This window comes from Varanus komodoensis, unplaced genomic scaffold (genome assembly GCF_004798865.1).
Source record: "Varanus komodoensis strain SLA01 unplaced genomic scaffold, ASM479886v1 scaffold14_3, whole genome shotgun sequence".
NCBI classification, from domain to species: domain Eukaryota; kingdom Metazoa; phylum Chordata; class Lepidosauria; order Squamata; family Varanidae; genus Varanus; species Varanus komodoensis.
The window spans coordinates 918,389-940,471 of NW_025335439.1; the positions used below are offsets into that span (position 1 = coordinate 918,389).

Consider the following 22,083-nt stretch of genomic DNA (forward strand, 5'->3'; position numbering starts at 1 on the left):
CAGTTAGTGTAGGCGAGGCAAGTTGGTGAAAAGGTGGTATGTATCCCCTTATATAGAGAGCACTCCTCTATTTACAGGGCTAGTAGATGGCTTTCTCTTCTGAAGGAGTCCTCTAAGTCTGATTTAAAGATAATCATCAGAAGGAATGGCTGGGTCTCAGAGTTGCCCATCCACGGTTCCTATACAGCAGGCAATGCAAGGCATGCATGTCCCCTAGTCACAGCTTTTCACACTACCATAAAATGTACTGTTTTCCTATTTAAATTGTAGTGTTTTTCTAAAGTTTTGTCTGTATTTTCAAATTGGAAAGGCATAGTCCCGAATCACATGGGGAGCCTCTAGGTACTGAGTAGGCATTCCTCTTCAAACGGCTGCCTTGCACAAGTGCAGAGCAGCAGAAACAAGCCAGGAGAGGCCAGGGCTGGAGCACTCTTCCATGTGTGGACTGTATGCAGATCCTGAATGTCTGTATAGGGCTCCAGACTCAGGACCAATCCATCTGACAAGTTTTGATGTGGCAATGAAGCCACTGCAAGTGGCATTTTTGTTGGAATGGTGACCTGTACCAAACACTTTAAAACTGCCCCACCTTCTTTTAGCTTAAGTCTTTCACTGATGTAGCAAAACCTTATTGCAAAACTAGCATATACTGAAACTGTCTTGTAACCTTCACAAGATTGGTCATCCCACTAAGAAAAGGTAACTGCTCATTTCACTGCAGCAACTTCCTGTAGGAAAGGCCGTACGAAACGTTCCTTCTGTCATTGTTCAGGATGCAATAGCTATAGATCTGGGCTTGGATCACCTGCACTGATGGAAGTCTTCCTTGCCACTCCTTCCCATGGCAGACCCCTCAGCTACCTGATAATGCCCCACAGAGCATTAGGGCTGAGGCGTGAATGCCAGAAATCAAGTGGGAACACTTTCCACATTTGGAATCCTTCCTCTTGTTGAGTCCAGTCTCTCTGGTCCAGTCTTTGAATCCAGTGATAGAGGAAATGGGATGTCTCCATTTAGTCCTTGGTTATCTTGGCTCAGAACCTTCACTACTCCATACCTCATGCTACTGAAGGATTACTTCTGTGTGGGTCATTCTGCGCTTTACATAAATTGGCCAGACTTAGTTTACATGTCAAGTTAGCAGTCTTAATTCTGAATATGGGGACCCGACTCTCATTTTGATAATGCTTGATTTGGAAAGTCATGGCTGTGGAATGAAAAGCAGGAAACGCTCCTTTGGGACCGAAAATATGTCAGGGGGAGGGGGGGTAAGAGAAGTTCTGCATGGGCATACTTTGCTGTAAACAAGCACCTGCAAATGGTTACTCTTTGGAGTATCCCTCTTGGACTCACATATTAAAGCTGTCATCAAAGTAGATCTGATTATTTTGCACATGGCTTTCCTGAAAGGATGTTATGATTTTCTAGATGTTTGGTGGTTGGTGATAAATTAGGCTTTTATGATGTCATGTGAAAGGCCATTGCTTGAATTTCCTCTTCTGCTCAGCATGCTGAGGAATACATTTTGGAGACCTTCTCTGAATGCAAAAGTATTCCACCTTCTTTTATCTTAACCCTTTCATTCATCATTTGGTTGGTAAAAAAGCAAATGCATATTAGAAACTGTTCATAGTTTCAGAAGATATATATTTATTTAGCTGTTTAATTATAATACAAATCATGCAGAGCTTCCCACTAAAACTCTGTTATATCACAATAAAAAACAAGAAGAAGAATAAAGAACAGGCAATGCTGTTGTAAATGAAGCATGCCCATCAGTTGGGAGTAAATTCAAATTTATTGGCTTCTTTCCTAACTCCTCAAATTCATACAGGCCTAGACTACAGATCACCATCATGTTGTCCCTATGTGATTTTAATAGGGACAGCAGGATTTGTGACTATCCGTCAGAAATATGTGGAGAAAATACCTCTCACCCTGAAAATACACTGTTACAAGATATCCATATAAATCACAGCCTCTCTACATGTTTTAAAGTATTTGTGTCCTTCAAATGGGCTATTTTGCATGCCTTCATTTTTCTAAGAGGTAGAGTTCTAGGAGTATCATGAGAATAGTTCAGCAGCATCATTTTTCATCTACTGAAAGTTACAAGATCTGACTTTTATCAGTGATTAAGGGCAGTGTCAGGTGAAGGACTTTGTATATTATTCACAGCACCATAGATCTGGAAGAGAGTGGCCACTATACTGTGATGCAGAACAATCCATCCATTAGTTTCCCATATATAAGTATGATCCGAACTATGAAGTATTTCAAGTCAAGAAGATGCCTTGTAGGAATGAATCCGTGGGAAGTTTTTTAGGACTCTTAGATACCTTGAGCTAAGGAAGGGTGCTACCTAATGTAGCTGCATCACTGAAGGGATGGGATTGGCATATACCAAATTACTCTTGCCTCACCATTTGGAAGCTGAGATTATTGGGCAGCCACTCTCCTGTCATATCACAAAAGGGTAAGGAATGCCTGCTTTCAGGGGCCAGGTGGGCCAAATCAGAGACCAGGGAAGAAGCAAAGGATGCGGTTCTACAGACATGACTTGAGTGACAACACAGAAATAGTAGCTGCCAAATAACCATACATGCATTTAGTTTTAGTATGTTTAATATAAGTCATATGCTGATTTTGGTAGGTTAGCTGTAGAACTGGGCATAGAATACATTTGAGGTGCACATAAGAGTTGGGGAATATGTATGGATAATTTCCCTGTGAAAGAGGGAAAATACATGATTTGCTGTTGAAAGAAAAAGTAGGATGTAAATCTGATGATTCTGAATATTTGTGTTTGGCAGTACTTATTTATCTCATTTTCATCCCACCCAATAGCTAAAGATCTCTGGGTGGTTAACAGATGTCAAAATACACTCAGAGAGAGAGTACCAATGCACTTTGGTCCAATTCGTGTTTCTCTTTGACAAAATAAAGTATCTACAAGTGGATTGTAGCATGTCAGTTTCACATGGTAAATACGGTGCTTGAATGAATAGATGAGGAATACATGAGAGAGCTCGGGAGATTTCTGATGAGTACACCTTGATTGCCAGCGTTTCACTGTGGTGCAGCAGGTTGCAGCTGGCAGTATGCTCAAACAACATATTCCATGAATACGTCACAGGACCTGACATAATAAAACTATCCTCCTGCTGACTTTATCCCATTCAAATGTTTTAACTTAAGTTTCCACAAAGAGAATAGGAAAAAAAGTTAAAGCTACACCTGTTTCTTCTATGCTAGGAAAGCATAAAGAGGGTCTAATCTTAAGATTGTTGAAATTAATATTGACTTTAGTGGTCTTCAGTTCAGCCTTCCCATGAGAGGGTTATCTGGATAATGAACATTTTTTAGCAAGTGAAGCAGTCGAACAATTTGGCCTCTCTTTACATTGCCAACCGTAAGATTAGCTTGACATAAGCCTGAAGATAGGGTCTGCAGATGCTCTCTGGAGCGAAAGATACACTTTCTGCCCTTGCTTCCATCAAAGCAATTCAGCTGCACAGCACATGGTGCCAGCCCTCTCTGTTTTGCTCCATTTGCCACTTTATCTCCATTGTCAATGTGCTTGTCAAAGTCCTTGCTGACTTACTCTCTTTCCCTGAGCTGTAGTATTGTTTTACTACGGATGGCATTCTCTTGGCCCCCCGAATGGACAATGCCACTAGTTTCGGCTTCCTGAACAAACCAGGCAGTTTGCTGTTTTCTTCTTGTCTCTTATCACTCCCTGTCACTAAAGGAGAGGTCTAGATTCAGCTTGCATTTGTGCTGATACATTGCGGTATGGTGGAAACTTGGAGTGACATATTCATTGCCATTAGCATCAGCCTTATGTTTATTACTTCTTTGGAAGTATGAACCTTGCCTTTTTGGAAACATTAGCCTAAAGATTAGCAGGCAGGTGTTTGGCAAATGATAAAAAAAGAATGAGCTTAAATTTCCTGACTTGTTACTGATTTAGCAGTATTGTGTAAACCTTTTAATAGGAACTAACCCTAAGTTGTGCTGATTATGACCAAACCCATGAAAGCAATGGAGCGGCTCAGCTGAATTGTTACTAATGAAAGACATCTTTATTTTACCCCATCCTGCCACCAACCCCCCCCCCAAAACAAGCAAACAACAGCTGATTTTTATGTATGTTTTTAAAGAAGTGTGTCTTTGCTCACATTAGGAAATAGTTTAACCTTTCAGTGCACATGAAACCACTTTATATCTTGAGTTCAGTAGGAGCGGCCTGTATTTTCTGTCATTTGGGGGAAATTCTGCTTGCCTAAAAATAGATAGATAAAATAGATACATGATATTTTCAAAGCTTTTGTTCCAAGAGCTGAGATTAGCCAGCTCACAGTACATTAAAACAAATTAGATGAAGAACCAAATTCACCATCCTTCTTCTATACCCTTGGTATTGTGCCTTTTCTACAACTTTACATTCTAAAAATTGTGAAGGAAAAAATGAAAAATGAATGCCATTCATAGATACCCTTCACAAATCCCTAAAGAAGTTTAACAGCCATTACATGTTCAATCTCAGCCTTCTTTGCTAAGCAGTACTGACCTTCACTCTTCCTTTAGAGTCCTGTTCTTTGGTGATGCTGAGTGAGGGTGATAGGAGTTACAGTCCAGTATATCTGTGGGGCAGTGGGCTGAGGAAATCTGCCTTATAGATGTAGTGCTTGCTTCAGAAGCATTACAAATGTTCATTGTGTTATAACACACTTCCATTTGGAATGGTAAAAGTTCTGGGGCAAGAACGCCAAGGTTTAGTTTCTCTCAGAAGACAGTAAAGGATGAGAATTTTGTGGTATTTTTAATTGTCTCTTACAAATATAAAGGCAGCATATATCAGACAATATCCATTATCTCAAGCTGGAACGTCTCAGCACAAGGACTAATTTCAACCTTTTAAAAAAAACCCTTTCTACACTCTCCTCCTTTAGCAAAAGGATGTATTACCTTTTGAAAGTTGGATTAGGAGCCACCAGGGAAAAAGCATCCTCAGTCATTAAGAATCATTAACATTAGTTTGTCAGATTGTGCTTTAAGTCAGATCAGAAGGGTAGACCAATTCAAAGTAACTGAGATAGAGCAAATGCATGCTAACACCACATCAGTCAGACAGGGCTTTAAGATGTTCCACCCAAGAAGCTCCTACAAATGCAAATGTTAAATATGTTGTTAATTTTCTCATATTCATTATTAAAAGAATCAAGGATTTCAGATGCCACCCATCTAATAGTAATCTATGTTATAGGCTGAATATTTTCTATATAAATATTATCCAGCCCAGTGACACAGATATGGGTTTATGCAAATTGTAAGCTAAGGCTGATTAACTGCACAGAGGATTTCTGGCTTATCTAGAGCTAATTGCTGTGGCTGGAAAAGACTGCAATTTAAAATCCCCATTTATAATTCTTCAGTAAGCATTATCTGTTTTTCTGTAACAAGGTCTATGTGTTTGGCTTCTTTCTCTGAACTCTTTAAAGTAAATAGACACATGTACAATTAAAAACTGTAGTTAGCTACCCTAATCCCTTTATTATTATTATTATTATTATTATTATTATTATTATTATTATAACATTTCTATGCCGCCCCTTGCCGAAACCTCGGGGCGGCTTACAACATGGGATAGAATTCTGAATATATGTCATACCCCTTTCCAAGAAAAACCCCTTCTTTAGACAGAATGTGCTGTGGGTTTGGCTATGTCTTAAATGAAATTGCCTTCTGTGCTTGCTTGGCTGCTCAGGGAAACATGGATGTGGCACGTGGCATGATCCTCTGTGGCAGCAAAATGCTTAGGTACCTCCTCCTTTGCATTTGCCGGCCACTGCCATATGGCCCAGGAGTAGGGTTCAGATTCAAATGAGCAAACAAACAAACTTACCTTGTCCTTTGTGCAACTGCACTAGCAACACCCTGGGAGGCTCGTGCTATAAAGCTTTCAAATGCTTTGCTAAAGAAAATTGAATTAGACAGTAATAAATTGCACAGTGAAACCAGATCATTCACCTATGAACTAAAATAAAAGCTATGATGACACCCAGAACCAGAACTCAGGAAATGGGATATTTACTTAGAAATGGTTTGCATTTTTCTTCCATCTTTCATTGCTTCATTTAAACAAAAAAAGAAAAGAACCCAGACCACACTCTACAACCAGTCCTTTGAGACAAAAGTATGTGCCTTTTCTAAAACTATAAAACTGAACTGCCATAAGATCAAGTTTAATAAATGTAATTGTGTAGCATTTGACACTTAAACCTGCAATTACAAAAACAGAGAAGGGCTTTTTAAAAGCCCTAGTAGATAAACTCATGCTTTTCCCTGGCCTAGAGAGATCGTATCACAGTTAAGTGAATTTAAATTGGTGGGAAATTTGTATAGTAGTGTTAAACAGCAACAATTTGGCTGTTCACTTTTAGCTGCCTCAGTAAGTATTTGGTTTTACATAGCCAAGAACAGGTTGTAACTCACATTTTAAACATGCATTATTTAAGGCTTCCTTTTCTTTTCATAAAACTAAGATTAAATGTATTTTGTTCTAAAACTTAGATGAAATACATCACTGTTTTGTTCTGAAAACATATTTTTTATTTGTTTAGATACAGACCAGTTCCTGAAAGCAAAAATGCTATTTTTGTTGAATACTGTAGATTACTCTCCATACTGTAATAAATTTGATGAAAAATCACTTTTTGGTTTTCTTCTGCAAATATACACCCTGCCCACTCCCTTGTGTATTTTAAGAGCCTGGTGGCAACAAAGCAAAACTGTTGTAGGAAAAACAGACAATAGACGAGTCTGTGCTATGAACTCAGATTCATTTTTGTTGGGCCACAGAAGAAACGGAAAAGTGGCAGGACTGTGTTTGACCTGGTCAGCTGACTTTTGATAAGCAGATTTTTACTTTGGGGCCCTCATCTTCACCTTTTAGAAATCTCATTGTGCCATCAAGTAAAGTCCTGGGACAGAGCTTCAATCTACTTCTGGGCTGATGTTCAGAATAAATCTGGAAGCTTAGTACTGTTCAGTTTTAACAACGCAGCTGAATTGTCTTTTTCACTTCTTTTTCAAGAAGTATATTTCTTCAATTTACATTGTAGTTAAGTGCAAGTTCTTTGTTTTTCATAGTATGAACTATTTGGAGAAATACAAACAACTGGCCACAGCAGTTGCAAATGCAACCATTCATACATTTATTCAAGAGATGATTGAGTTGCATTCATTCTAATTGCCTTCATGTAATTATTTTTATTTCTATATGGTAATGAATGACTTATAAGTAACAGTGGTTTCTAACAGTGACAAAGACTGGCATGCAGGGGGAATGGTAGGAATCTTGGCAGGAAACCAGTTCATATAAGTATTTTAACAAGTAAGGATAAGAATGTATTTGCATTTTCTATTATAATAAATGAAAAAACCCAGGTCATCAGAATGTTTTTTCTCTTTTTAAAAAAATCATATTCCTTCTATCTTGTATTCCCGGGACTTACATGTGCCATCCATCTTACAGTGTCCACATTTCTATACAATCACTTGGGACCAGGCCTTTACACTTAAAGAAGAAAAAATGAAATTCAAAGCCTTATAATTTGTTCTGATATGGGGGGTGGGGCACCAACTAGTTTCACTTGTTAAGCTGTGTCTCAGAACTGTGGTGTTTTAGCAGCTCTTAAAGTGATTGCTTGCATGACCTGTGCTTGAAAGAGAACATTATAGTGTCACGTTTATTTTTGGAGTTACTCCTGTAATTTAACAGGCATGGCAAGGGATGTGCAAGGTGTGATGCATTCATCTGAAGCTGCCCTGCTGCTAGCAATTTTTGGGATGTGTAGTAACGTCAGTGTGTTCTTCTTCAAAGTACTGATGCTTTACAATGCAGAGAGCATTCTAAAGGGCCTGTGCAGTCACTCTTCAATGCTGCCTCCTGGTGAGTTGTAAGCACTTTGACTGCAAGGAGCTGCAAAGCTGGAAAAGAGGGGGGCTGCATTACCAACACTCCGCCAGAAAGACTGTGGGTGGAGGAGTCTGCAGTGGAACTGGAGTAAGGCGATGTCCATCAATGCTTTTGCAACCATTGCCTTGCCTTTTTAGCTCTGTTGCAAGCTGAAAAGGGATCAAGTGGAAAATTTCTTTAGCAGAGGTTTTCCTCTCACTCTGCTAAAAGGCGAATTGTTAACAATGTCTGTGAAGTTTGAATTGCTCTATGAACAGTGGCGAAAAGAAACAAATAAAATAGCCTGGCATTTTTTTTCTGTCATAGGATTTTCTTCAAGGTGATTGCACCAAAGCAAAGCAAAAACTCAACTGGAAACCCAGAGTCAGCTTTGATGTAAGTTTTCCCCGTTTGAGAAGCAAAAGCAGAATCTTTTAAAACTCACAGCTAAAACAAAATGACATGTTTACTGCATTTAAATCTTGAATGTTTACAATTAAAAATTCAGGTGCTCCTGCATAGTAAGGAAAGTTCTAGTAAATAGATCACAGTTCTCCGGAAAACTATTTCAGTGAGACTGTCAGGGATGAGCAATAAATTGATTGCAGCTACAGTGGAACTTCTGTTCCTAGCCTTCTATGTTATCCTATTCCCGCAGTAGTAAAACGCATTTATTTCAGTGAGAATTTTCCTAATGGAAATATGATCCTGCCTTATTCATTTGAAAAAGCCCCATGGAGATCAATGGACCTTACTTCTGTGTAAGGAAGCATTTTGAAGAGTTTAGGTGCAATCCTATGTATGGTTAGAAAAACAAATGCCTACAGTTTCCAGCATTTCCCAGCCAGCACTGCTGTAAGACTTTTTTTTCTTTTTTGCTGGGGGTGTCTAAACTTGCATGGGATTGTGCCCTTAACTGGCTTGAACAGGAGAGAGCTAAGCATGTATTTAACTAGATATTAAGGTGCTTGAGGCTCCATGCTTACTTGGAAGTAAGTCTCACTGAATTCAGTAGGACTTAATTCTGAGCAAAAATACATGGATCTGACTTTGTCATGTTCTTTGACTAGGGCCTGTGTCCTTAGAAAAACATTGTACACAGGGAGAGAAACATTATGTAGATCTTCATGAGATGACACAGGCCTTGAGGGGTTATTAATTGTTGCAGTGAGTTAGTCAGTAAAGTTGGTGCAACTTGTACAAGCACACTCTACACAATAGTCGCAATGATAATTAGTAAATTATCTGGGGAAGTATTCTATTTCCCAAAGCAAGTCTGGGGCTGGATCATGTCTCCCAAAGCAGACCTGCAATGCTCAGGAAACAACAAATGAAAAATGAATGCACATTTATGGAAGCAGTAACAGCCCAAGACATTTTGATCTCTGAGGGCAAAAATCCAAATGAAGCTCACTGTGGCAGCAGAAACACCAAAATAGTTTAAAGAATTGAACACTGACTGTCCTTTAAAAGCAGTCTAAAGTGTGCTGCCTGGCTAATGATAGAACTAACTCTGGCAGGCACAATCCCTTGATCGTGTAAATATATCTCAAAAGGTGTTTGAGCCGGGTGCCAGCTAGGAAAGAGCAGCCACCAGAAGAGAGGAGAGGTATCGCTTTCACTCTCAGAAAGAGCCTCACATGGGTGTGTGTGTGTGTGTGTCTTCCTTCCCTCTCTCTGGCAGGAGCTGGTGAAGGAGATGGTGGAAGCAGATGTGGCCCTTATGAGGAACAACCCGAATGCATGAATCTGCTCCTCTTTCCATACCTGGTCCTTCCATCCAGACTGTGGCTCCAGGGATGCAGCCTGATTATGAATCATGTGGAAGACACTGATGGGGATGGGGTTGACAATCATGTCAGTGGGTATTGGATGATTTGCTGCCATTTTATTTTCCTGTACTTTTGCAGTGGCTGTCGTTCCAAATTTCAATAATGTATCATGGTGTCAAACTTCTTACAGAAGGGAGGTTGAAGTGGTGTTTTCCCTCCTGATTATGTAGACAGAGAGTTATAGGCTACTTGCCATTCAAGTTCATTTTCTTTTGATAGTAAATATATTTCCATAAATGAGACTTTACAATGCATTTTAATGCGTTCGTCAATCTATGAGGAATCCGGTGAGAGGGAGTTGCATTGCTTCCTGAAATGAAATCTGAAATTAGAGTTTGGAAAAAATCATGAAGCTGGGGGTGATGGATCCTGCCATGGCTGTATTCCACAATGTGATCATATTAAACTCTGAACATTGCATTATACCTCCCATTTCATATTTTACTATTCAGTCTGAAGTTTAAAATTATAAAATGTGTCACACAGAATCCGTATGTGGGTTGCATAGTATTTCCTCCACAGATGTGCTTTTCATATGGGAAAAGAAATGTAGGAAATGTTATTCTATTCAATGGGCCTTACATCTAAAGGCCATGTTTTTGGGCAGTCACACTGTTATTTGTTCAAGAAATGTTCAGAAGGCCCCAGTTATTTTGCCTGCCCTTCCCACTACTAGTATCCTTTAAAATGTGGGTAACTGCTCCATGCTATTTGCAAGTGCCTCACTCTTTGCCCCTGCCGAATTAAGGCGTCTTTACAATGGCCCAGGAAAGCCTCTTCTCCTTCACCTCTCCCTGCGGTATTGTGTGCAACATGTTGGAGGACCTATGACAATAAGCCTCTCTGTGCAGCACCCAAATTCTTTCCCACAACTGAGTTATTCACATCTCATCCTGTTTCTGCTTACTATAATTAGACATAGAGGAGCCTGAAGCAGCCACAAAGATGGCCTTAAAAGATTAAAAATGGAGGAGGGAAATCCAAACTTGAACTGTTTGGTGCCAATGTCACCAGGTTGTGCGGGTAACATCGGTTCCCATCCTTTCCTCTTCCTGTTGCTGGTCATTTTATTATTTCATTTATTCTCCGGTTAACCATCACCCTTGGCTTCTTTACCTTGAACCTGAAGCAGGGAACATTTCAAATACTGTGCCTGCTCGCTGTGCGAAAAGACACTTGCAGCGAACCAGAGCCGCACACGCGCACTCGCGCACTGAACAGTGGCACTCGGTCCCGGCTAGCCCGTGCCGATGGCTGCAGTGCGCGGTGTCGGCCGAACTGGCCACGGGATCCGGGCCCCTTGCTGTAAGTCCAGCGGATCTCTCGCTGGAATTTTATACATATATAGAGGCCCCGTCCTGTCTCGCCAGCTAAGAGGCAAACGGGCCGGCTGAAAGGACACGCGTGTCTGAAGCAGAGAACGGGGCCTTGGCACAATTGCGGAGCAGAGCGCTGCCCTGCAGAGCGAGAGGGAACGGCTGGAAGTAGAGGCGGCTGCCGGTTCCAGGAGGCTGCGAGGAGGCGGGAAGGCACCGGAGGGAGCAGCTCCGCTTTGCCCGCCTGCAGGATGGGGGACGCGCCAGAGAGAGAAGGCTCTTTGTGCGGCCGCAAGCAAGGCGGCGGCGGCGGCGCGGGGGGACGTGTGCGCGAGCGGAGGCGGCGTCGGGATGAGCCCGGGCTGGGAGCGCGCTGAGCTGCCGCGCGGCGGGGCAACAAGAGCTCGCCGAGGCGGAGCTCCCAATTGGGACCAGATGCGTCCTCGAGGCGGCCCCCCGCACCCGCCGCCGCCTGGCGCTCTCGCCGCTCCACACAGGTGCAGGCAAGGGGCTCGGAGAACAAGAGGGGCTCTTGTCTGGCTCCGGCGAGGAGGGGCGTGCCGCCTCCGGGCTTGCCAAACGGCGAAGAGGCTCCGCCGCCGGGATCGCGCCGGCCTCTGGCTCCCTGCTCGGGGCCTTCTGCGGCAGGGCTTCAGCGCCTGGGGCTCGCGGACGGGCTGGAAGGTCTCTAAGCAAACACGTAGAACCGCCCTTGGGGCCCCGAGAGCAAGGAGGGCTGCGGCTCGGGTCCGTGCGTAGCCACCTTCTCAGGCCATGTGCGGCACCCGTCCCCGGAGTCTGCGGGGTCTTCGCTCTGGAGCTGCCCCCCACAGCCCGCACCCCGGGAGGTGTAGGAGGGATTCAGGCAGCCGCTAAGCGCCGAGCTGCAACGTGGAGCGCCCTAGTACAGCGGGGTTGAGGGAGACTCCCGGCCGCGTCCCAGCCGGGTCGGCGCGGCGTTGCGGCGACCCGCTTGGAGTCATCTGAAAACCGCGCTCTGTGGTTCTCCGCTGCGCTCCAGGACTTGGGTGCTTCGTGACCCGGGCAAGCGGGGGGAGGGGGGCGGACCGTCTGCAACCGAGCGCGCTTCTCTGCCGGGAAGGAACCTCTTGCTTCGAGGGCGAAGTCGGCGTAGCCTGACCCCCAAGAAAATGGAAGGAAGGAAAGGAACCTTGGCGAGGCGCACAGCGGAGCACTCGGTCTCCAGGGGAAAGCGCCGGCTCGCCTACTCGGAAGGAGCCTCCATCGCGAGCAGTGCAACGGAAGGGGCCCTAGCAAGGGGCCTCGCGTCGGCCCCAAGCGCAGGGCTTCATTCCCGTCCGGGCGGCAGTTCGCGCGAAATGTATCTGGCACCGCCAGGAAAGCGGAGCTCTGAAAATGAGGTGCAAGAAGCTGAGAGACCCTGGGCGGCTCTATTTTCTCACTCCAAGAGCAGACTGTCTAAAAGCTTGGAGTGCTAGCGCCTAATTTTCGGAAATGGGCAAGGATGACAGTGAAGCAGGTGACCCGCTACCCCAATGGCTAAATGATACTAAGCCAAGGAAGGGAGCCGGGCACCGGAAGGCTTTCTTCTCAAGTCCCACTGGTGCGGAACTAAGCCCCGCCAAAGGAAGTCGGGGAAAGCGAGGCGTGAATCAGAAAGGGAGAAAACCCGTGCAGCGCGGGGAGGCTGGCGCAAGGACGCCACCAATGGCACTGGGGTGGCAAGAGGGCGTGAGTGCGGGGCAGGGGACTGTCCTCCTCTACCCCACGTTAAAGTTTAACTGTCGATTGATACTCAACAAAACCGGGTCTCGATCGAGCAAAAGCTGCTTGCAGCTAAGTTCTGCTGGAAAGGTCATACACAACACTCCTGTCCACAGAAGCAATCGCAAATAAACGTCGCTGGGTTGAACCTGTTATTTTTGCCGCCGCCACCATCAACCAGTCCTAATCATTGCAGCAAGTATCAAAATTTTTTTCCTTCCGCTGCGTTTCCCCGCTCCCATTGCCTCGGGACCCCCGGCAGCTCGCGTGGGGTGTGCGTGTGTTGAATGGATTAAAGCCTCGGCCATGCTTTCCACCGCATCAGGTAGTTGCCTTTCCCTGAACCCCAAACGCCCCTCCCCGCGCCGCCCCAGACTTGACGGAGGATGGCAAGCCCGCGGAGTCCCCTCCCGCCCGGCCTCCCGGGCGACTCCCGGCCTGGCATCGCCGCGGCGCCAGGATCACGCGGGCACGTGGCCGTTCGGCGTGGCAACGGGGGCAGACGCCTCCTTACACCCCGCCCGGCGCGCCTCTCAAGGCCCGCGGTTCGGGCGCTCACCGGGAATGCGCGGAGCGTCAGACGTCCAGAATTCCTTGTCTCAGCCCTGGAAGACAGGAGGCCGCAAGGAAATTGCGCGAGACTCGAGGCTGGTCTGGCCCTCCCGAGGGGGTGCTCGGCCGCGAGTCCTCACGTAAGCGCTGCTCGGGACTCCCAGGCGCTGCCCGGTCCTTGCAGGAGGACAGGCGGCTGCGCCCTCGGCACGGAACACGTGCAGCGGCGCTGGCCGGCCCGCGGGCGGGAGGGGCGCCTCCTCCACGGCCCGGAGAGCGGGGCAGCGGGCGTGAGAGGCGCGCCGCCGTGACGTGCCCAGCCTCCCCACGGCTGACGTAGAAACGTCGGGGAAGAAGCGAGCCCGGAAGGCTCCTGGCCGCGGCAGCGACGTGGCCCATCTCATGCGCTGCGGGAGGGGCCCTCCAGCGTCCCGGGCGCTCTCCCGCGCGGCTCTGGGAAGGCGGGCGCTTTGCTGCCGCGAGAGTAACCCTGAAGTAATGGCGGTGCGACCCTGTGCCTAAGCGCGGGCCTCTCCCTGTCCCAGCAGCGGGACCCGTCAGTTCCTCCCCGTCTCGATCCTCCGCCGCACGCACGCACGCACGTCCGCCCGCACGCACGTCCCTTGAGCGAGCGCTTGGGAAAGCATCCCCGGCTCCTCCCGACAGACTGGACTGCTCCCGAGCAAGGCGAGGGCCGCGGGGGCCGGCGCGGAGGCAGAAGAGCGCTTCGCCAAGTAGCCTTTGGGCGCAAGCGGAACCCGGACCGCTCCGAGGTGTCCAGGGCGCCCCTCTCAAGCCTCTTGCCCGGCGTCGAGTCGAGAAGCGGGGCGTGGGGGACCCTACACGGGGAGGCGGCAGGCGCTCTCCCCGCGGCGCCTGGAGACTCGCCATGGCTGCGTTTGCCCCGGGACCCGCTCCGTGCGCGGATGTCCCGGCGCATCCCTGCGTTCCCTTCCCTGTAAAGCCATTAAAGAGCACAGCTATAATGTGATAAACACAGAGCGGCACGAGTGACATTTCCTCTTGATTTGCGCCTGACGAGCTCTCTCTGCTTTCTCGTATAAAAGGGAGGACGGAGGCCCGCGACGCTGGGATGACCTCGCTGCCTCGGCTGCGGAGACTTCTGGTTAAGCTCTGTACGGGAGACTTGCCGTATCAATTAAAGGGTGATATATGATACCTGACGGCTCGTCCCAGACCTAAACTGAAACTAATAGGTGATTAGAACGGAGTCGGAGGGCCCCCAGGACGGACGGGTGAGACGGATGGATTTCGAAAAGTATGAGGTGACCCTCAGAGAGGGAGAAGGAGGGACCGCCGCCTGCCCTGGGCCGAAGAGGCCAATGCGACGGCTCCCCTTGAAGTAGGAAAGCCACGGGACTTATTTGGAACAGGAAAAGGAGGTAGGGGCTTTTAAAGGCTCGGGGCAGGCCAAGTAAATGCTCCCCGGCGCGGGGCTGCGCCGCCAGTTGAGCGCTTCCCAGCCCCGGGAGCAGCGCAGCGGCTCCGCGCGCACCTCCGTCCCCCGCCGCCCGCGCAGTCGGCGCGCAGCCAGCGCCAGGCCGCAGCGGGCGAGCGTCGCCGCCCGGCAAGGGCGCGGGGCGGGCGCGTCTCCTGGGGCGCGGAGGGCGCGAGGGCCGGCGCTGCTCGGATCGCGCCGCAAGCAGCCGGGCCCGGGGGGCTTCCGTAAGTCCGAAGGGAGCGTGACATGCGCGAAGGGGCAGAGACGCCCTCCTCCGGCGGCGGCGGCCGCGTTGCCTGCAGACACAACAAAGCCTTCGGGACGGACAAACGCACCGCGCCGGGGCGAGCGAACAAAGCGGCCGCAGACGCTCCGCGCCGGTGCGGGCGGGGCGCCGAGGCGAGGCAAAGCGAAGCGAAGCGCGCCGCGCGGGTCACCGCTGCCTGCTCGCCTCGCCAAGGCGTGAGCTCCGATGGCCGCGGGGGGCAGAAAGAGACAGCGTGCTTGGGCATCTGCCTTCGAAGGGGGATTTAAAAACCATCCGAGGAGCAGAGCGCTCCTAGCAGCTCCCTGCCACGGAAACTGAAATGCCTGCCTCCCCCCCCCCCCCGCAAAGGGGATCATCCCCAGGACCCTCTTTCTTTCTGAAACTTGTCAAAATCTAGTTCCCCTCCGTCTGCCTTTTCTTAATGCTCACCGTTCTTTTCTAATTTGCTGAGCGAAAAACTCAATTCAGCTACAGAAGCAAAGCTGAGCAGGACTGGGCTCAAGCCCGCTTCGAAGCAAACACGAGAGATGAAGCATTTGCTACCGAAAATCCAGATGGGGAAAGCCATTCTAGGCACGGTTACTTGGAAGTAAGCTCCAAGTATACCTTATCTCAAGCGTGTCCAGTACTGGAGCAGTAGGGAAAGTACATTTCACACGGGATGGTTTTCTCTTCAGAGGCATCGGCATGGATTACACGTGCCGAAGCGCATTTTGCTTTTGAAGCTTTACCGAAAACACCGTTCTTCTATCTCAGAACGCACGTGCACCGCAATTCAATGCGAGTTTACATTCAAGTGAACTGCATCGAGTTGAGTGGACCTTGCTTTACAGAGCGCTAAAATTGCTACCTAAATTGCCAAGCATTTATCTGGGAACCCTCACGCTCGCATCTCATTTAAATTGCAGATACTCCTGTGTAAATTGATTTAGGATGGCTGCGTTGCAGTGCAAACGCATTCAAGTCTCTCTCCGTGGAAGTGAATGTCAGTGACCTCAAAAGGATTTTGAGTAAGGGTATGCAGAATTAAGATCCCGTGCATCTGGGAGTCCTGTGCATATTTTCTTGGGAGTATATGTTACTGAAATTTATTAGGACATACGGCTGAGTAAACATTGCGCTGTTTTAAAGTGGCAATTCTGTAGAAGGCTCAGAGTCGCCTGGAATGCCATCGTTTGTCAGGCACGTTTTATGCACACGGATTTGCTCCTGCTTGCTTACTTAAGCGCAGACACAGTTCTGAGCTCAGCAACCATCGGGTCGGCCTTTCAGCTCTCGGAAGAGTTCATACCTCTAAATGTGTTGGTTTTCCTGCTTTCTCCCAGGGGTGATGGGGGAAGGGCGGGAAGGAGGGGAGGGGAGGGGCAGGAAGAGGGATGCTTCTGTCATCTTCTCTCTCGTTTAAATGTCGAGAGAAATTGAGCTGGCGTTTTCTCAGAGTTGTAATATATCGCGTCTCAACGCTCGGCTCCACCCCCCAGCCCCACAGCAAAAGGTCAGGTGAAAGGCTCCTGCAGGTAAAGTTCGCTCCTTGGGTCACAAATTGTTCCTTTCTGCCCACCCAGGTCGATTCAGATCTGTTTATTTAGGGGGCAAAAAAACCCCCTAGCAAAATAGAAAACTGGTACCAGCATTTCCCATCGAAAGAGGGCTGGAGGGTTAAAAAAGGCCCTGTTCTACCTCCTGCCAACTAGTCAGTCAGTCTCTTTCTCGAGCGTGCCTTATTCTCCATCCACAAGACTTTGCAGGAGCACCGTAGTAATCATCAGCCACAAAAATAGCATCCAATTTGCAGAGATGTTTAGAACACGCAGGAAGCCTCCCCTCCCCCAGCCCAGCTTGCTTTCTCTCCTATTTTACGGCGCAGTCTGGATGGCTTAAATCTAGGGCTTCTTGGGGAAAGCGGGCGGAAAGTCACTCTAGGGAGCACAGAAAGAACCTGAGAAGTAAGCGGGGGGGGGGGGGAGAGGGGGGTGATCGAGCCTGAACCCACAGTTAATCTGTGTGTGCCTGTGTTAGGGAGAGGGAGATGAACCCACAGCCAAGCCAAGGACTTCTCCGACTGCTGCATCTTTTCTGGCTGGCACCGGATCAAACGAATCTTTTGTTTCAAATCAAAAGCGAAACCGCTGGAAACAGCACCAGCGCGCCCTGCAATCCACCGCGCAGTGCCCGGGAAACGGAGCCCAGGACATGTCTCGCCTTGCAACAAAGCCCCATTGATGTTGAAAAGTCGGGCAGCCCTCTGCCAGCCCCTTTCTTCAGCACCCTCGCCTGAGACGCGTTCGGGTTCCACCAAAATCTGCACGGAACTTACTTCCAAGTCGGGGCTGCTCTCAGAGCGCGCTCTAGGAAAGAGAAGCTTCTCTAAACAGGGCAGAGGTTAAGCAGGACTCTGTTGGGACTTTGGGTCCTGGCTGGACTGGTCTGAGGCTCGGCAGGCAGGGGCACGTTCTCCGGATCCCTCCTGGCACGACTGGGCTCCAGCAGGGTCCTTCCCGCCGCCCCGCCATATAATAAATGATATGCTCAATTGCAAGTCGATCACAGAAAGAGTGGCGGGCCGCGGGGAGGAACGGAGGCGAAGCGGGTAAACACAAACGAAAATAAAAAGGCAAACGGTGGAGGGGAAGGCGGGCGGGGGCGGGGTGGGGGAGGGGAGGGGAGGGTGCCCTAACCAGGCCGGAAAGCGGAGGGAGATGTCAGAAAACTTCTGGAAAGCTGCAGAACAAAGAAGTAGGCCCAGCCTTCGCCCCAGCTCCGGATTCCCTTGCTTCCCCCAAACTCCCCAGTCGAGAGTGGCTCCGAAAGGCTTTAGCCCAGCGCTGCCCGGGGGGCGTCGATCGCCCTCTTTGAAAGCCCGGGACAACCTGGTCCTAAAGCAGGCAGCTCCTCCTTGTAAGAGACACGCTGGCCCAGCTCAGGGGACTTTCACACTCTGCACAAGGAAGCGCGCTCAGGATGAGGGCCTGCGATGAACGGGGGGCCGAGAGGCTCTATGGCATGAGAGAGGCGGCTTATAAGTGTTTTAATAAACAGTAAATGATCTTGGCCTGCGCTCCTGCACACGCTTGCCTAAGAGTAAGCCGCACTCAACGCCACTGGACCGACCGCTGAGTAGACGGGCGCAGGACCGCAAAGCACGGTTCGGTGGGGTTTCGCTCAGGGGCTTTCTGGCAAAAATGCGTAGGATCTGCTGGGAGGGGGCGAAAACGAAACAACGCCTCTTTCTGCTGGAAGAGCCCCAGGAGGGACACCGCAACGCTCGCAAGCCGTGGCTGCTTTTCAGGGGGATCCTGGGCTGCTTCCCATTCCTAGAAGGCACGGGGTTAGGATGGCAACCCTCCTCTACACGCGCATGGGAACAAGTCCCACAGAAAGCTGGACGGGGCTGGCAGGGTCGCCCGTGCCGTGCCCGGCCAGCCTGGGATCGCAGGCTTTCCCGCTCCCTTCGCCGCAGTGAAGTCCCTGCAACGAGCTCTCGCCAGTCGCCCGCAGCGAGGGCCATCCAAGCGCTGGACCTTCTCGGCGAAATTCCTGCGCACTGAACTGCAGAGCTATTTCGGGGCGTGGATGCTCTGAAGATCGCCACGGACCTTCCTTGGCTGAGCTTGATTTCTGCTTTCTTTTCCCTTTCTTAGCTGTATCCCTCCTCCCAAAAAAGAAAGAAAATAAAGCCCACCCGCTACAGGCAACAGCCAAACAAGGGGCGGGAGATTAGCTAAGGAAGGGGCCCGACTAAATCGAATGGGTGGAGCGCTCGAAGCCGTTTGGCAGGGCCACACCACCGGGCCCCCCAAACCGAGAGGCCTCGTTAAGGTTTAGTTCTGTCCAGGAGATCCTTTTGCCTGGTGCCGGCATGGAAGACTGTGAACCGAGCTGGGCTGGCACGCTGGGCCACTCTCGCCAAAGGCTCAGCCCGTTCCGTCTATCAGGCTCGCCTCCGAGCCAACCTGCTCGGGCGCGGGACGCGGCGCTAATGGCCGTTCCCAGACCTGCCTCTCCTCTCCTCTCCTCTCGTCTGCGCCCCCGCGCAGTTACCTCCCCCGCCTGCCCCGCGCCTGCCCCCGCATGGCAGCGATCGCCCGCTCTTCTGCGCCCGCCGCCTCTCTCGCTGGATGTGCGCATCTGGACAGGATAACGGAGCCGGCTGGCTAATTGCTGCCCGTCGGAAACCAGCCCCCGCCCGCCGCTGCCCAGGCCCGGCGGCGAGCCGCTCCCCGAAGCTGGCCTATTTCAAGCGCACACGGAGGGTCTCTCCTCCGCATGACTTCCTCCTCGGTGAACTTACGCCTCTTCCTCCCACTGGAGGCATTTGGCCATTGTCTCGCTCAGGCAGACGCCGGTTCATGAAAATAAAACACAATCGCCCATTAGGCTGCTCCAGGGCCGTCCTCGGCAGGGCCGCGGCGGGGCACATCCGCCGCCCACCCCCACCTCCCGGTCTGCTGCTGATTGAATTTGGTCCCTTTCTGGCCCGGCCTGATCTGATTCGATGGGGCACCGGCATCTCCAGCCCGGAAGGCGGGGAGTCCCGCACCTCATGGCCCGGGTGGGCCAAACCGGCCCCCGCGGGGCTCTCAGCGCGCCTGCTGGCTGGGCCTTCTCCTGCTGCGGAACACCCACCTTTCTTCAGGGGACCTTCCCATTCGAGGCAAGGAGCGAGGGGGGTGCACTGCCCAGAAGCCCGGAGAGGGTCTGGAAGAGCTTTCCTGGCAAGCCACTCTCCGTGCGTCAAGAGGTTGCGCTGCGGTGGACAGCCCCACTCTGGAGCAAACAGTGGCCCTCCATGCTCCCTGGAGAGCCCCCAGCCTTTCCAGTCTCTGGCTTCCTTCCATAAGGAGAAGCACCCCAAACCAGTTCGATGCAGCCCTTTGTCTCCGTTTCCTCTTGGTGGACACCCTTTCCTTCCCCCGCATCCCCTCGCGGTCACTCAGGTTTCAAATCACCGGCAAGCTTCCCATCGGAATACTTCCCCAGAGGATGGACAAGGCCTCTAAAGACAAGAAGCACCCAGGAGAGCCGCCTGCGTGCATCGAAATGGTTGGGTTCACTGTGGAAGCGAAGCGGAAAAGGGGGGCAGGGGGCAGGGGGGCAAGCAGGCGGAAAAGCACCCCCGGGGGGGAGTTTTGTAAGCAGTGGGGGTGGGGAGGGATTCGCACTCCACCTTGTCAAATTATCACGTCAGGAAAAGGAAGAACACTTCACCACCCATTTCAAGAATTAAAAGAAGTAGGGTCAACCTCTGGATCAGTCATCTACCCTCCCCCTCTCGCAAGGGGATTTTAAAAAACATTATATAACGCTTTGACGCGCGCTCACTAGGTAGATGCAGGCGATACACCGCAGGCTCTCCAATACCATCCCTCCAACACGTTTTTGCGTTTCTGTGATGAAGATTTTCTTGGCAGCACACGCTCACTTTAACTGAGCCATATTTCACTCAAATGGGACCCGGGCTGAGGGTGTTCGGCCCTGGCAACGTCCATGTTTGAAAAATGACAAGGGGGGGGCAGATATTTTGGAGGACCAACGGAACTTCAAGCAAGCAAGCGGACAAAAAGCGCGTGCGTCGTCGTATCCTAGGAAGCTCGTGAAATCAGTGGTGTGGGTGGGGAGAAGTTACTGAGTTTCTCAACTGAAATCTAAAAAAATAAGAAAAATCCTGAGCAGAAATGCTAGGAATTTCCTATCACATACACAAGAAAATATCTGTAATTTAGCAGTACTCTCTGTACAATCCTGACCTAATTAGATTTCATCCCACAAAGGGTTTTGTGAGTAAAATTAACAAACTTTAGTCATTCTGGGATGTAAGTACATGTTGTTGTTTAGTCTGTACCTAAACGTATTGTTAGTTACCTACTAACTTCCGATTGATCCCCTTAAACAGCCTTTGTTCTGAAAGGGTATGCATTTTGTATTTAATTAAAGTAAAAGCTGTTTTTTAACTGAATTCTACAGATCTCAACTGACTACATTACAATTAAGCTGCTTTGCCTTAATGCAAAATCTAGATATGCAAAAATGCTTGGATGTAAAGATGATGAAACTCAACAGAAGGAGCAGTGGCACCCTAGCAAGTTCCCTCAGACCCTACCACCAACTATGTCTCACATTGCTTTGTATAAAGATTGAATTTCAACCTAAATTCAATAGCTTAAAATCCAGTGTGCAACCCAAATGTATGTTTACTTTGGACTGACTTCAGAGTGAGTGCGCACAGAATTGCAGCCAGAACTGGATTTGTGTCCCTCACATGGCAAACATGGTAGAGACTGACAGTGTAATCCTACACATGGATGTCTACTCAGAAGTACATCCAGTTAACTTCTGTAGGCCATATTCCCAGATCAGAGTAGAAGACTGCAGTTGAAGACAAGAAAATGAGGGATGTTTTCCCTCCCTGAGGGAGAGAGTCTGCATCATTCTGCCTTCATTCTAAACATGATGAAAAAATATTCAACTCCAGCAGCTTCTGTATGGATTATTCTGCTGCAAGGGAGAGGAAGTGTCTCATAGCCCTCAGTTCAGGAGTTGAAGCATGATCCTACAAATGCGTGGGGGGGGGGGGATTGCATGGACTTTGAAGTACTGACCAGATACTTACAGCATAATGCTCAAAGGCCTATCCATCCTAACATGTATGCTTGACATTGCAGGTCATTTTTCTCTCTAAGCATGTATAGGATTGCATGTTTAGGATTTCAGCCATACACATTCAAACACTTTGAAAATTCACATGCCATCTGAAATGACACTCTAATTAGAGTGTCCATGGGCAGTTCCACTGATGAGCGGAATTGCCTTTAAGAAAAGAGGTGCTTAAGGATATTCATGGGAGGCACTTTCTATTCGGGGTTCAAACTCAGGCTATAGGGGAAACTGCCGGCACTCAGATGTGTGAGGAAAATGGCTCGCTCTCTCTTAGGGAGGGGAATATT

The 22,083-nt window shown here is 49.2% G+C and overlaps 2 protein-coding genes across 3 annotated transcripts in view; both read left to right on the plus strand.

Annotated features, from left to right (window-relative positions):
• The window catches only part of GMDS (GDP-mannose 4,6-dehydratase), a 422,539-nt gene extending 412,324 nt beyond the window's left edge, over positions 1 to 10,215 (plus strand). For both annotated transcript variants that reach the window (XM_044424558.1, XM_044424560.1), the window contains exons 10-11: positions 8,291 to 8,359; positions 9,648 to 10,215. In XM_044424558.1, coding sequence (XP_044280493.1) covers positions 8,291 to 8,359; positions 9,648 to 9,710 — 132 coding nt within the window. In that variant the 3' untranslated portion in view covers positions 9,711 to 10,215. The remainder of the gene's footprint in view (positions 1 to 8,290; positions 8,360 to 9,647) is intronic.
• Positions 10,216 to 14,848: 4,633 nt separating this feature from the next.
• LOC123020622 (histone H5-like) lies at positions 14,849 to 15,337 on the plus strand. Its single transcript, XM_044424553.1, has one exon. It carries the CDS (start codon positions 14,849 to 14,851, stop codon positions 15,335 to 15,337), a length of 489 nt encoding a protein of 162 aa, XP_044280488.1.
• The last annotated feature ends 6,746 nt before the right edge of the window (positions 15,338 to 22,083 follow it).